This window comes from Bos taurus, chromosome 29 (assembly GCF_002263795.3).
Source record: "Bos taurus isolate L1 Dominette 01449 registration number 42190680 breed Hereford chromosome 29, ARS-UCD2.0, whole genome shotgun sequence".
Taxonomy (NCBI): Eukaryota; Metazoa; Chordata; class Mammalia; order Artiodactyla; family Bovidae; genus Bos; species Bos taurus.
Genome location: NC_037356.1, coordinates 44689421 through 44703708, shown reverse-complemented (window position 1 = coordinate 44703708; position 14288 = coordinate 44689421). Strand labels below are relative to the sequence as shown.

The 14288-nt window shown below is 43.6% G+C and overlaps 1 protein-coding gene across 10 annotated transcripts; it reads left to right on the top strand.

Moving 5' to 3' along the window:
• The first annotated feature begins 1603 nt into the window (after positions 1 to 1603).
• On the top strand, positions 1604 to 11559 carry RBM4B (RNA binding motif protein 4B). Of its 10 annotated transcripts, none has more exons than XR_003033179.2 (5): positions 1851 to 2209; positions 2574 to 2997; positions 7856 to 8532; positions 10074 to 10295; positions 10952 to 11559. XR_003033179.2 is itself a non-coding variant. In XM_059882792.1 (4 exons), the coding sequence occupies exons 2-3, from the start codon at positions 2586 to 2588 to the stop codon at positions 8521 to 8523; spliced, it is 1080 nt and encodes a 359-aa protein (XP_059738775.1). In that variant the 5' UTR covers positions 1604 to 1762; positions 2574 to 2585; the 3' UTR covers positions 8524 to 8532; positions 10074 to 11559.
• The last annotated feature ends 2729 nt before the right edge of the window (positions 11560 to 14288 follow it).

Sequence of the window (14288 nt, the reverse complement as noted above, 5' to 3'; positions counted from 1 at the left end):
ACCTGAATGGTCTAGTGTTTTTCCCTACTTTCTTCAATTTAAGTCTGAATTTGGCAATAAGGAGTTCATGGTCTGAGCCACAGTCAGCTCCTGGTCTTGTTTTTGCTGACTGTATAGAGCTTCTCCATCTTTGGCTGGAAAGAATATAATCAATCTGATTTCGGTGTTGACCATCTGGTGATGTCCATGTGTAGAGTCTTCTCTTGTGTTGTTGGAAGAGGATGTTTGTTATGACCAGTGCATTTTCTTGGCAAAACTCTATTAGTCTTTGCCCTGCTTCATTCCGTATTCCAAGGCCAAATTTGCCTGTTACTCCAGGTGTTTCTTGACTTCCTACTTTTGCATTCCAGTCCGCTATAATGAAAAGGACATCTCTTTGGGGTGTTAGTTCTAAAAGGTCTTGTAGGTCTTCATAGAACCGTTCAACTTCAGCTTCTTCAGCGTTACTGGTTGGGGCATAGACTTGGATTACTGTGATATTGAATGGTTTGCCTTGGAAACGAACAGAGATCATTCTGTCGTTTTTGAGATTGCATCCAAGTACTGCATTTCGGACTCTTTTGTTGACCATGATGGCTACTCAAGGGGTGGGTTAAATAGAATTAGGTGGGAGATAAGCATGAATGTTATCAGAATTGGAAGAACAGTGCCTCTTCTGAAATTGGTGGAAAACAAAGAATTCAGTAAAAGAAATGTAACCGAGTAGCTGGAGAGGAAGAGGACAGCATGCAGTTTGTGCCTGATAGTATCAGAAAAGATACCAAGGAGGAATGGTGACTGGACAAACATCCTGGCATGCTCTACTTGGAGATAAGCTAAGTCCATCAATCTCCATAAACGTCTATTCTTTGTCCAAAGGTGTCAGTGAGTAATCCCCCTTAGTAACTTCCTTTTTGCCAGCAGGAGGTGCCCTTGGACCACAGTTGAATTCTGAAAGCTGGAAAATGCCCCGGTCAGTTGCCCTGTCCTCCAGCAGCTTGGTCTGGAGGTGGAGACCCTGGCCTGTCCCCAAAACAAGAAACCTCTCTGATTCTCTTATACCAAGCATTCGTTGGTGTGCTCACCACGAATCAGGAACTGTTAAGGACACATAATTAGAGCTTAATTCTCTAGCTAGGGAGAGAAAACCAGCCTTCGTGTATGTGACAAACAAAACCCAACTGATTTGAGAGTAGCCTGGATAGAATGCCTCTACGAGCTATCTCAGCTCTGCCATCTTCGGTTCTGTTTCCTCACCAATGAAGTACATGTTTGCAATTAAAATTTTTTGAATTATCTTACAAAGCTCTACCAAAAAAAAAAAAGCCAGGTTTGCTTGAAATGTGGCCCACCTGTATTCCTAAAATGTTGCCCCAAGCTACCATACAGGCTGGCCGATTGCTAAGAAAACCCGCTTATCGGGGACTCAGTGGGATAACCCTTTGTCATCAGCGGCGGCCGTCCTTCCCCACCTCCGCCCCCCCGACACGGCCCAATAGCACGATCCATTGTGAATAGATCCATTATGATCGACTATGACTCCCGGGCTTCCGATTTCACCAAGGCAGTGGTTGCGCCCAGAGCCTTCTGACGCGTGAGCGCCGACCCCCACCCACACCACCGTCCAAGGTGTTGATTGGCTAGCCGGGCCAGGGGGCGGGCTGACCTCCGCTCCTCCGCGCCGACAGCAGCGGGCCCCGCCCCGTATCGGGGCGACTGGGAGCCGAGCCCGGGGCAGCCATTTGTACGCGGCCGCGGGATTGGTCGCCTGGCTCCCGCGAGGGTGAGGAGGGGGTGGGCAGCGCGCACTCGCGCGTGCGTCAGGTGGCGCGCGAGAAAGGCCCGGTCGCGCCGAGGTTTGAGCGGCCGTCGCCATTTTGTAGGGTTCTCTCTGACGCGGGAGCCGCTGCCAGCGCTGCTGCCACCCGGAGGTGCGCAAGGTTCTTGTGGGTGTGTGGGGAGCCTGAGAGCCGGGCCGCCGGGCCTCTGGCGGACGGGGATGGCCCAGGGTTTGGGTTTCTTCTCTTGGTGCGGGAGGTCCGGGGAAGACAACGGGAGGAGGCGGGGCCGGGTCTCCGGAGGGGGCGGGGCAGGGGTCGAGTCGAGTCTTTGTTGGGGAGAAGGCACTGGAGTTGGGTCGCCAGGGCGGGGGTGGGGGTTCCCAGTTGGGGCAGAGGGGGCCTTTTTATTCTTAAAAGTATTTTGAACGGTGATGCTTCACGGAAGAGAGGTACACAGATTTCCCTCCAAAACCTCGTTACGAGGGACAGTTAGATATATGTATGCCTTTTCCCCACATTTGGATTCTTCTCTTACCTGCCCCCAAACAGGAGTATTTCAAGCTAACCCTGTTACTTAAAATGCGCCTTATTCCACGAGGGACTATGCAATGCATGCTGACAACCGACCCGTTCGCGTGTTACACACAGCTCACACTACTCCTTAAGAGCTAACCTTTCTCCCGCTACTGAAAAAAGAAGGAACGTCTGTGTGAGCATCTTGAAGGTGCCAAGAACTTAGGAGGATTAATCCAAAATGCAGTGCATTGAAACTTTCGCCTCTAACTTCTGAAAATCTCCTTTCTTCTCTTTCAGGCTCTTGTCAGGATGGTGAAGCTGTTCATCGGAAACCTGCCCCGGGAGGCCACAGAGCAGGAGATCCGCTCACTCTTCGAGCAGTATGGGAAGGTGCTGGAATGTGACATCATTAAGAACTACGGCTTTGTGCACATAGAGGACAAGACGGCGGCCGAGGATGCCATCCGCAACCTGCACCACTACAAGCTGCACGGGGTGAACATCAACGTGGAAGCCAGCAAGAATAAGAGCAAAGCTTCAACCAAGTTGCATGTAGGCAACATCAGTCCTACTTGTACCAACCAAGAGCTCCGGGCCAAGTTTGAGGAGTACGGTCCAGTCATCGAATGTGACATCGTGAAAGATTATGCCTTTGTACACATGGAGCGGGCTGAGGATGCAGTGGAGGCCATCAGGGGCCTTGACAACACAGAGTTTCAAGGTGAACTGCTCTGGGGCCTGGGTGGCAAAACCGAGTGGGGTCTAGGTGTAGACAGAGGCAAGAACACAGGACCATGGGGCTGGCAGGGTGGTGTCTTCCATTCTACTTTAGCTGGAAATAATAGAACGATTGTATGTTTACCATGCTTAAACACAACTTAACTCTTGGAGAAGCAAACACTTCTCCTTTTCAGATTTGCCAAGATGTTTCTCAACAACTTTGTAGAATCACAAACGGTAGGTCACTTTTTTCTGCAAGCGTCATTCATTTGGGTGCTGTTGGAAGTTTAATCTGCAAATGGGAGAAGAGGATAAAGGTCTGTGGCTTACTTGCTGCTTTTGTTAGGATGAGGAAGCCTTATATATTTGAGAGTTTAAATGCATAGGGCTTATACTCCTTACTGCCCTGGGCAATGGGCCCTGATGGGAAAGAACAAAGACATCTTTAAGAATCTCTGTATTATAAATCTGGGTGGTGAATCTGATTTTGGGGGGTTATCTATTGAGTACTCAAATTTGTTCAGTATGTGATGAACTATATGAGCAGAGTCAAAAACTGTGCTATGTATTCTGCTCCACATACTATTATTTAATCCTAAAGGGAAAAAAGGACATTTCTAAAAATGTTAGGTTGAATGGGAATTACGGTTCTGCCTCTGAGAAGATTCCTATTAGAGTGTCATATCGAATTATTTATATCATTAATAAAAGTACATATGTTGTCATTAGTACTACAGGAGGTTGAAGACTCTCTGGAACTGTGCTGATATGGTAGCCACTAGCCCCGTGTAGCCATTAAGTTGAAATTAAATAAATTTTAAAGTTCCGTTTCTCGGTTGTGCTGCACACATTTCAAGTACTCAGAAGCCATACAGGCTAGTGGTGACTGTATCGGTGCAGATACAGAACATTTACATCATCACAGGAAGTTCTGTCGTACAGCACTGTTCTACAAGCTTTTTGTTGATAGTGTCATCTTAGACCACATGTTTACATCCACTTTTCAGGTTTATAAATTAAGATCATTTTTTTTCTCTGAGTACCCTTAAAAGGGTTGTAAAGACGTACTTAAGGGTCCTCTACTAAACCTAGAGAACAGAAAAGAAATGGAGAAGAGAAAAAGTTGACCAGAAAAGGGTAAGAAAGTTTGCAGATAGTAGAGATTGCAAATAATACATCAGATATTTCTGGCTTTAGCCAGTGGTGTCCTGGCTTTTAGCTGCTCTTTAAAGCACAGGGCAAAAATTGTAGACTTGCTACCATTTACTTGTCATATGATCTTGGACAAGCGTTTTAACCTCTTTGTGCTTCATTTTCCCCACTTGTAAAATAGAGTTATAATGATCCCTGCCGTACCTCCCTCACAGGACGGTAGTGAGGCTAGAATGAGGCAATAGATGTGAAAGTGCTTTGACAGTAAAGCACTGTGTGATAAAAGGTGAGTGGTGTTCGCAACAACAAATGTTTCTATGATGGTTAGAAGCTTTAAAATGTAATACCTTTCCTCATTTATATTTGGTTTTCTTTTATTATTTTGGAAAGCTGTTGCGCTTCAGATACCTTTAAAAATACCCTGAATTATTTTCATTGGATGAAGGAGGGCATCATGAATGGACAGTGTTGGAGGAAATGGGAGTTCTCTCTTGATAGGTAATAAGCAAAATGTGAAAGAATGCAGTTAAAGTCTGGTACAAACTGCAGCGATGTTCTAGTGTAATACTGCTTGTCTTTACCTTTTTAATATGCTATTGAGTAAAAGAATAGGATCAGAAATAGGTATATGGACATCAGTTAATTGAGAGGGGGTTGGCTTGAAAGAAATGTGTTTTAATACAGTGGGTTTCATTCAGGATGTAATAACACAATGATCCATGAGATTTTTTTAAACGTCATTATTGGGGGAAAAAAAGTATCCTTTATTTGGTTTTCATGTTCTTAGCCTGGGCCCTCTAGAGAAAGCACCCAACTTTTCGTTATGTTTTACGTACAGACATTTTTATAACCAGCTCTGTTTTTTTTCCAGATGACAAGAGAAAGTTTAGCATTGGATAATAAGTTGCAGTCTTACAGAAAATACAATCTAGATACCAATTTGTCACATTTTTTTCATAAAGCCTTTTTACTCATCTCCTAATAAAGGGGACCTCTTAAGAGTGCCACTTTGGTCATCTTTTGAACCTTTATATGTTAATGGCTGCTACTGAGGCGTCCTGACTTGTACGACTTAAAAAGAAAGGAGCAAAATCTGAGTTTACCTGAGTCTCTGGGGATCTGTTTCCTCCCCATAAACAGCAGTGAACTGAACCGCTACTGACTTAGCAAGCAGTTTGCATTGAAAGACCCTGAAGAAGCTATTCCCAAGTAATAACTCAGGCAGCTGAGCTGGGAAGCTGGTTATATGAGTTTATGTGTTTTGTTTTTAACCAATGTGTAAATAAACATTAAATTGGAGTACAGTTGTATATCAAGCTATATCCCTAATCTCTGGGTCCTGTTACTTGGTAGGAGCTCAGCATTGAGGATCTCAGGTTGCCCACCTCTTTCTTTCAAAAGAAAACACTTGTGGGCGGTGGAGGCTGGTTTTCTGGGAAATGTGGGCAACATACCTCAGTAATTTTTTTGGAGATTTCAGAAAATTTTTAAGCTTTTGGCCTCTCCAAGTGTAGTAGAGTAGTAGAATTTAATCTTCTTTCAGTTTTCTTTGCATTAGTTCCTTAAGGAAATAAAGAAGCACAGTATATTTCAATTATCATAAGAATTTTAGGAAATTTAAATTAAATGCCTGGTTACCACCTTTGGAAAGATCATGTGAAAAAAATCTATCACTTCTGTTGTAGATCTTTTTTAAAGAGTGGTTTACCTGAATCCTTTTTACAGCTACTACAGATGTTTATAAACTTCTGAATTCCACTCTAAAAGCAGTGGTGGAGATTGTATGTAGTAATAGAAACATCAAGGGGGAAAAATCACTGGGTTTTGTTTCTCAAAAAAAATGGACCCATAATCTGTAAAGGACTAAGTTACATATTTTCCTTGAAAATGTACTTCTAGGTCTCTGGATTGGCTGCTTTTTAGATTGGCATGGTTACACTGACTTCAGAATTGAAACAGTTTGTGTCTATCACACAAGTTTAATGTCACCATGCATGTTTGAAAGCCAAGTAGCTTGTAATCCCTCCAGTACAAATTATAGGGAGTTCTACATTTGGGATATAAGTTGGGGCAAAACTCCGTGTGCTTCTGTTCTAAGCACAGTTAGCATTTGACCTGTAATAACTTCTAAGAATGGGAGTATCTGTATCTCTGAAAATAATGGGATGGCTAAATGCTGCTTTCATATTAAATTGCTGTTTGGTATCTTGCTGACTTATGAGTGTTTATGGTGGGTGCTGCCTCTCTACTAGCAGCTGGAAGTAAAAACCTGAGCACCTTTGTTTCTGCTAAAGAAAGGGTTTTAAGTTTGAGGCAGCAGCTACTAGAAACTGGGGTGGTAGGAATGTTGGACGTCGGGCAGAACTGAGTTTGACTAAAGTGATGTTACCGCACTAACCCGCTCCCCTCTCAGGGTCAGTGCATGGCGCTGTTCTGGCTGCCGTCCTGAATCGGGCTGTTTCCAACAGGATGGTGGAGCACGAGGCCTCCTACCGCATAGCTGCATCCAGAACAAGGTCTGTTATAGAGAGAGCAACCTGCTGATCGCGGAGGGGGGATTTGTCCTGAGCAGCCCTTTAGTGATGCAAAGCCCCAGTTCCTCTCCATCTGTACTGGCTGCTTTTGGCTATGATCTGTAAAGCATTGACTTGATCTCCAAAGTCTTAGGTAGTTCGGCACCAAATGCTGCCAAGAATATGCCTTTTCTCAAACTGCTTTTAAAGACCTCGGATGCTTTCATTAGCAAGGGTCCCTGGGCTTGGTTGTACACAAGCCCGGGCAAAGATTGTTTCTTCTCTTAGCTGTTCCTGTGCTGGTCATTTCCTGCAAGTATGGATGTGGCTTGTTTGTACGGGTGCCCTGAAGCCTTTAGCCCAGTGCTGCATTTTTCTAACAAGTAGACAATTCCCTGTAAAGAACTGTTTACAGGTTTATGTAGTTTACTGCATAACAGGATGAAATGCCAATCATTCCATTATATGAAAACACACTGTCCCTAAGAAACCAGTACCGCTTCAAGAACCATCTCTTGCTGTTGAGAGACCTGGGTAGATGGTTTTCTTTCCACAGCAGGCGTGGATTCACCTTTGCTTAAAAAGCAATGTGGGGGTGGGGTTGAAGTCTGGAAGGTCTTACAGCTAACTCTTAAGAGGTCCTGGAGTTGAAGCAGATGATGCGCCAGGTATGATTTGTGTACCCAGCATAGCCTTCTGGTGACACTTACAAAAACGGCTGGAAGAAACAAGACAGACAGCGTATGCTGTGGTTTTTTAAGCTGCAGTACATGGTTAGGCCTTATGTGGCCCTGAGTACATCAGTGAGAGGTTGGTAAGATGCTTTAGTACGCAGACCATAACTGAGGTGGTGTTGGATATTTGATTTGGAAAAATTGTCAGGTTTTGATAATAGTATTGAAAAGTGGAAACTCTCAATTGCTGTGCTGGGGAGAAGAAAGTCTTGGAGACGGAAGTAGGAGGGAATCCCGGTCTACTGGTGTAAGTAGAAAGTATTGACTGGTTTCTGAGAACTCAGATTTTCTAAGTCTCCTCTGTTAAAACTTCAGCTTCTTTTTTGGAGGGGATTGTTGAAATAGGGTTGTAGGAGTGTGTGTTTGTATGTTTGTGTGTCTTTTGCCAACTAGTTGATTTTGGGGAAGACAAGGGAGGTTAATGAGTTATAATAGATCTTCTTACATCTATTTCCTAAAGGCAAACGAATGCACGTGCAGTTGTCCACCAGCCGGCTTCGCACTGCCCCTGGGATGGGAGACCAGAGTGGCTGCTATCGGTGTGGGAAAGAGGGGCACTGGTCCAAAGAGTGTCCAGTAGATCGTTCGGGCCGTGTGGCGGACTTTACTGAGCAGTATAATGAACAGTATGGAGCGGTGCGCACACCTTACACCATGGGCTACGGGGAATCCGTGTATTACAACGACGCATACGGAGCACTTGACTACTATAAGCGTTACCGAGTCCGCTCTTACGAGGCAGTGGCAGCAGCAGCAGCAGCTTCCGCGTACAACTATGCAGAGCAGACCATGTCTCATCTGCCTCAAGTCCAGAACACAGCTGTGACCAGTCACCTCAACTCCACTTCCGTTGATCCCTACGACAGACACCTGTTGCCAAATTCAGGCGCTGCTGCCACCTCGGCTGCTATGGCTGCTGCCGCTGCCACCACTTCCTCCTATTACGGAAGGGACAGGAGCCCCCTGCGTCGTGGTGCAGCTGTACTCCCCACGGTCGGAGAGGGCTACGGTTATGGGCCAGAGAGTGAGCTGTCTCAGGCTTCAGCAGCTGCACGGAATTCTCTCTATGACATGGCCCGGTATGAACGGGAGCAGTATGTGGACCGAGCACGGTACTCAGCCTTTTAAAAACTGGAGGTGAGAGTGGGGTGGGTGTGGTTAAGAGAGTCCACTTAGTTCCCCAGAAAGGAGACCTTGCCACATAGAGGAGGCTAAAGCCACCTGTTTGCTGTCAGGACAGTATCCAAAAGGTAGTCACTGCATTTTAGTCTTAAATATTTCTCTAGGCCAGAGCTTCATTTGGCCTGTTGAGGTCTTCCTTTACAACTCCAACCAACTTGTCCATCCCGGGAAAACAACAACTCAGATTATTAGGATATTGTTCTTTAATCAAATGTAAGCAGATCCAGGTTACAGGAAATATAGTTGAAGAGAACACTTGAGTACTCTTTGCACATACATCGTCCAATGATACAGCAAGGTTTTAAGACACTTCCTTTTATGGAGAAAGGAACCTAAGGCCCAAAGAGGTTAAGTGCTTTGTCTGATGTCATCTGGTGATTGAGAGGTAAAGCCAGAATTCATAGTCAGGCCTACCTGAGTCCAAAACCACTTTCTCTTTCCACCACAAGTCACTGTGATGTACGTGGAAGAGTACAGGTTCAGAAGTTAATGTCACCAATGAGGATTTAAAGTAACTTCAGATTTCCAATTTGCTAATAAAACTACTACTTAGCTCATGAGCCTTTATCAGAAAAAACTCTTCTAATATATAAGCCAAATAAAATCCTCTGAGTTTTAGGCATTTAGTTCCAAGACACTTGCTGGAAAGCAATGTTTTGATGCCACTGTCTGCTCTGGATTCCGTGGGTCCCTTCCTTAATAGTAAGCATCTTGTTCTCCATGGGCACTTAGCTGTATTTCTGCATGGCTTATGATGCTACTCTCAAGAGCCTGACACTTCCCATTGCTTCCAGCAAATTTGGGGGATTTTTTTGTTTGAGAACATGTAAAGAGCTAGATTAAACAAGTAATTTTCTGAAGTGTATGAAATCCCATTGATGGTAACCCTGGCAGTTTAATTTTTCCTCCTTCAGGTAATGTAAGCAAAGATGTTGGAATGTCAAGAATAATTGGAGTATCTAGAGATTGATACTTAGTACCTTGAAATTGAGCATCAGCAGAACTGGAGGCCCAGTAGGAAAGTTAAACTGAGTTACCACCGAGTTTCCAGGGTTCTTAACAGACCTCTTTGATGTATGAGTAGAAGAAAACCAAGTGACAGGAATTTTCCCTTTTGCTTAGTGAGAAGCAAATGTATGAACCTGTGATGTTATATCCTGTGTGACTGTGACAAGACAGGGATGCGCTGTGACTCCTGTGTAGCAGTGAGTGTCCATGTGCACCAAGTAGATAGTCTTAACAACTAGTGTAGTCTGCCATTCATCTCTTAATGCTGCTGGTCTTCCATGAAGTGAGGATATGCCTCTAGAGTAAGGTGGTGTCTTCTAGATAACTGTACATTTCTCTCAACTGTGTTCCAAAGTTGAACATTAAATAGTATATATTGTGGTCTGTAAAGTATTACTAAGGTATGTTTACGTGGTTTTTGACTGCTAGCAGTGGTTGTTCAACTAACCTCTTTTTAGTGATGACTGTTAAAGAAACTTACCTTCCAGGTATGAACCTCATATGGACTGAATAACCCTGAGTTGGTTGCAGTCCCAGGAGCCTGATGTTAATGAGGCTGCCAGGATGAAATACTCCAGAACTGTTGGGGATCCAAATTCGGGTCTCACCCTAGCAGAACTGATTCAAGAACGTCACAACTTTTGAAGTCGATTGGCACAGATCAAGACCAAGATTTGGCCCTTTGTCTGTAATAAGTAGAGGAACTTGGTGTGAGTTAACTTTTTTTTTCCCCCAGCCATTGGTGTCTGGCGTTCCCATCACCAATGGAAGAATTAGAGAATTTAGGATTTCTTCTCTTGTTTTGGTAAGGGAGATTTGGTCAACTAAAGGAACTGCTGTAACTGTGACTCTAAATCTGTGACAGTGTGATAATGCAGGTGTGTTGGAGGATGAATGAACCACTCCTTGAAACCCTTTATGATTGTTACTTCTGAAAATGTGTTTATATGAAAGATTAAAATGAGACATATTTAGAATAGTATAACTGACCATATTTGAGACCTAGCATCTTCTGATTTTTTGAAACCAAAAATTAAATTATGGTTCTTGGTATCTGTATGCCCTTGGTTTCAGTGACAGTAGTTTTACCTAAAAGATGGGTAAACAAATGAGAAAGATACATTTCTCACCAATACAGCAGTCTTCCAGACAGATTGCTTCTTGTTCTGTATATAAGTAGACTCCTATATATAGCCATAGTAGAAAGGTAATTACATGAGATGTAACTTTGACCCAGTCTGACTTGGTTTTGTTTTGTTCTGTTCTTTTTCCCCCTGGAATACAGGACGGGACCAGGGCCCTTGTACTCGGAGCCAAGCTGCTCTCCAGGCATTGTGTAAGCCTCTTGTGTTGTGCTCTCTTTCAGGTAGGATAATTGCGGACTGAACCCTCGGGCTGCGGTCATATATGAGAACTTGCTCCGCGCGGTCCCCTTTGCCGGGATGTTTCCATTGCTTCATGTTTCAGTAAACAAAGGAGTTTGTGACCAACTATGTTTTCTTTCTTAATTTAATTCTTCTACATTCACTTTTCTCTCCTCCTGGTACTAGTCTCTGTAGCCTTTCTGTTCCTCTCGTTCCCAGCCTCTGAGCAGCCCTAGGTAAGGATTATGTTGGCGTCCCCTTTCTCCTGTACAGTGGGATCCCTCTTATCTTGCTTTCCTTAGGAGTTGACCCCTTCTCCCTGTCTACCTGCAACATCTCCTTTCCCTTCCACGTAGAGGCAAGCAACCTTTTACTCTTCTCTGTTAGCTCTTCTCTGTTAGCTCTGGACTCTTAACACTGAAGCTAATCTTCTGAAATTGCTAGGACCATTGGGGTTTTGGTTGTTGTTTTGTTTGTTTTGTTTTGTTTTATGTCTGACCTGTGATCGTGGTACAGCAGTAGCTGAAATTTAGCCTTGTTTTACTCCACTTCTCCCACTTTTTTTTTTTTTATATATATATTTTGACAAATAAACGTTTCTAACACTTAAGTATCTTTTTGTATTTGTATGACTTAATTTACCACAAATGTCTTCTGGTTCTTTCTCAGTTGTGCTCAAACTACAAATTTCAGTGGAAGAACAGAAATCTGAAATTTACATGAAAAGTATTTAGTGAGATAAGTACTTCAGCCTCAGCACTGAGTGGAGATGAATTAGCCAGCATCTTGAGACATTAGTAAGTATGCTACACCTAGAGGTCAGGCTCCTCCTCTGTAAATAACCAGTGCTGCTTTTTCCCGTTCATACACCAGCAAACCCAGGTTAGTAGTGATAAAAGCCCCACAGGAGAACCCTGTGTCAGGAAAAGGTTGAGTCAGAACAGGGACCTGTCATATTGACTCAGTTTGACTTCACAGTATATGTTCATTTAAATTCACAATTTAAACTAGAATTAGACTTTGGCTAAAATGAATAAAATAGTTACGATGATGTGGGGATATTTATATATATGGCGTCTTAGCCAGTGGGACACTAGGGAAGTCACAACATAGCAACTTAACATGTCTTGATTCCGTATCACTGGCAGAAAAAGCCAGAAAAAAATAATTCAGTACAGTTCTACATCAGCACTGTCCAGTACAACTTTTGGCATTGTTGAACGTGTTCTATATCTGTGGTCCAATTTATAGCTACTAGATACATGTGGCTATTAAAAGTACTTGAAACGTGCCCAGTGAAGCTGAGAAACTGAAGTCTTTAAATTAGCTTCGTGTGACTAGTGGTTACTGTACTGCACAGCACAGTCTAACCTGAAGGACGGACCTCCCGGGGGTCCAGTGGTTAAACCGCCATCCCTGTACTGCGGGGGACTCAGGTTTGATCCCTGGTTGGGGAACTAAGATCCTGCATGCTGCATGTTGTGGCCAAAAAAATTAATTTAAAAAAAAAGGTAAAGGAGAAAAAGCCTTGAAGAATCATATAAAATACTTTCCCCCTAGAAAATCCTTTCACTCTCCCCAAAACAGATGACACTGGAAAGGGGTTAGTTTTCAGACAACATTAAGAGGACTGTTGAAACAGGTTTATTTCTAAACCTCAGTTTAAAAACTCCATGTGGGGGTACAAAATTCCTTTTATCCACCAAGACCAAATTCTCATTATAGACCATTTTAAAGTGCCACAGGCATCTCACACTAAAAGTTCCTGAACTGATTCATCAGTGATTTGAATTCCAAACCAGGATTTTGATGAATGAGATGTGATTTTCGCTGTAAGCACTGCAGAGGGACGAGTACAGGGTACTTTGAAAACGTAAATAGTGGCTGACTTTAGGGGCTGGGTGGAGCGGGGCAACTGCTATTCCAAGTTGAGGAAACCGCATATGTAAAGGCCCCTGATCAGCAAAAGTGTGGTAACCATTAGGAAGCAAAGTCTATACAACAGAAATCTGAAGAGGTAAGTTCCAGCACAGTTACAAGCGCCTTATGGGCTATGTTAAGGAATTTCATCTTTAACTGGAAACTGGAGAAGGAAATAGTGTCCCAATCCACTATTCTTGCCTGGGAAATCCAAGGACAGAGGAGCCCGGTGGGCTACAGTGCGTAGGGCCACAAGAGAGACGTAGTGACTAAAGAACAACAACAATGACTAGTGATAGTGAGCACCTTTTCTTGTACTTACGGACCATTTGTATATTTTTTCAATGAAATGTCTGGTTCAGGTCTGCATATTTTAAAAAAATGAGTTGTGAAAACCACCCAAATGTTTGTCAACTGATGAATGAATAAGTACAATGTGATAACATCTGTATAACCCATTAATTACCTAATAACAGAATGAAGTACTAATACATGCTACAACATGGATAATGCTGAAAACCTAATTGAAAGACACCAGACACACAAGGACCACGTGCTGCCTGATGCTGTGCACATGAGACATCCAGAATACGTAGATCTACAGGGACAGTGACAGGCGCTCAGTCACGTCTGGCTCTTTGTGACCCCATGGACTATATGGTCCATGGAATTCTCCAGACCAGAGTACTGCAATGGGTAGCCTTTCCCCTCTCTAGGGGATCTTCCCAACCCAGGCCTCCCACGTTGTGGACAAATTCTTCACCAACTGAGCCACAAGGGAAACCCAAGAATGCTGGAGTGGGTAGGGTAGCCTTTCCCTCAGGGGCTCTTCCTGACCCAGGAATCGAACTGGGGTCTCCTGCATTGCAGGCAGATTCTTTACCAACTGAGATATCAGGGAAGCCCACTCATCTACTTACCATCACAGGGATAGTAAGTATATGAGTGGTTGCCTAGGCCTAGAGAAGGGTGGGGGTTGGGGGTAGACAACCAAAATGAGCAAGATTTCTTTTTGGAGTAATGTACATGTGCTCTAGAATAAATTGAGGATGGATGTACAGCTTTGTGAATATACTAAGAGCCACTGAATTATTATTAAATGGGTGAATTGGGAACTTCAGAGCACATGCAATTCAGAGGATATGGGTTTGATCCCTGGTCAGGGAACTAAGATTCCCCCAAGTCCTAAAGCAACTGAGCCCATGGTGCTGCAACTGCTGAGCCCACTCAGCACTACTAGAAAGTGTGTGCACCACAATGAAAGCCTCTGCATAATGCAACGAAGATCTGGCATGCTGCAACCAAGACCTCATGAGGCCAAGTAAATATTCTTTAAATGGGTAAATTGTACAGCATGTGAATTACATCTCAATAAAGCTGTTAGACGTGAAAAAAAATTGTGTATAGTCATAGTTGCAA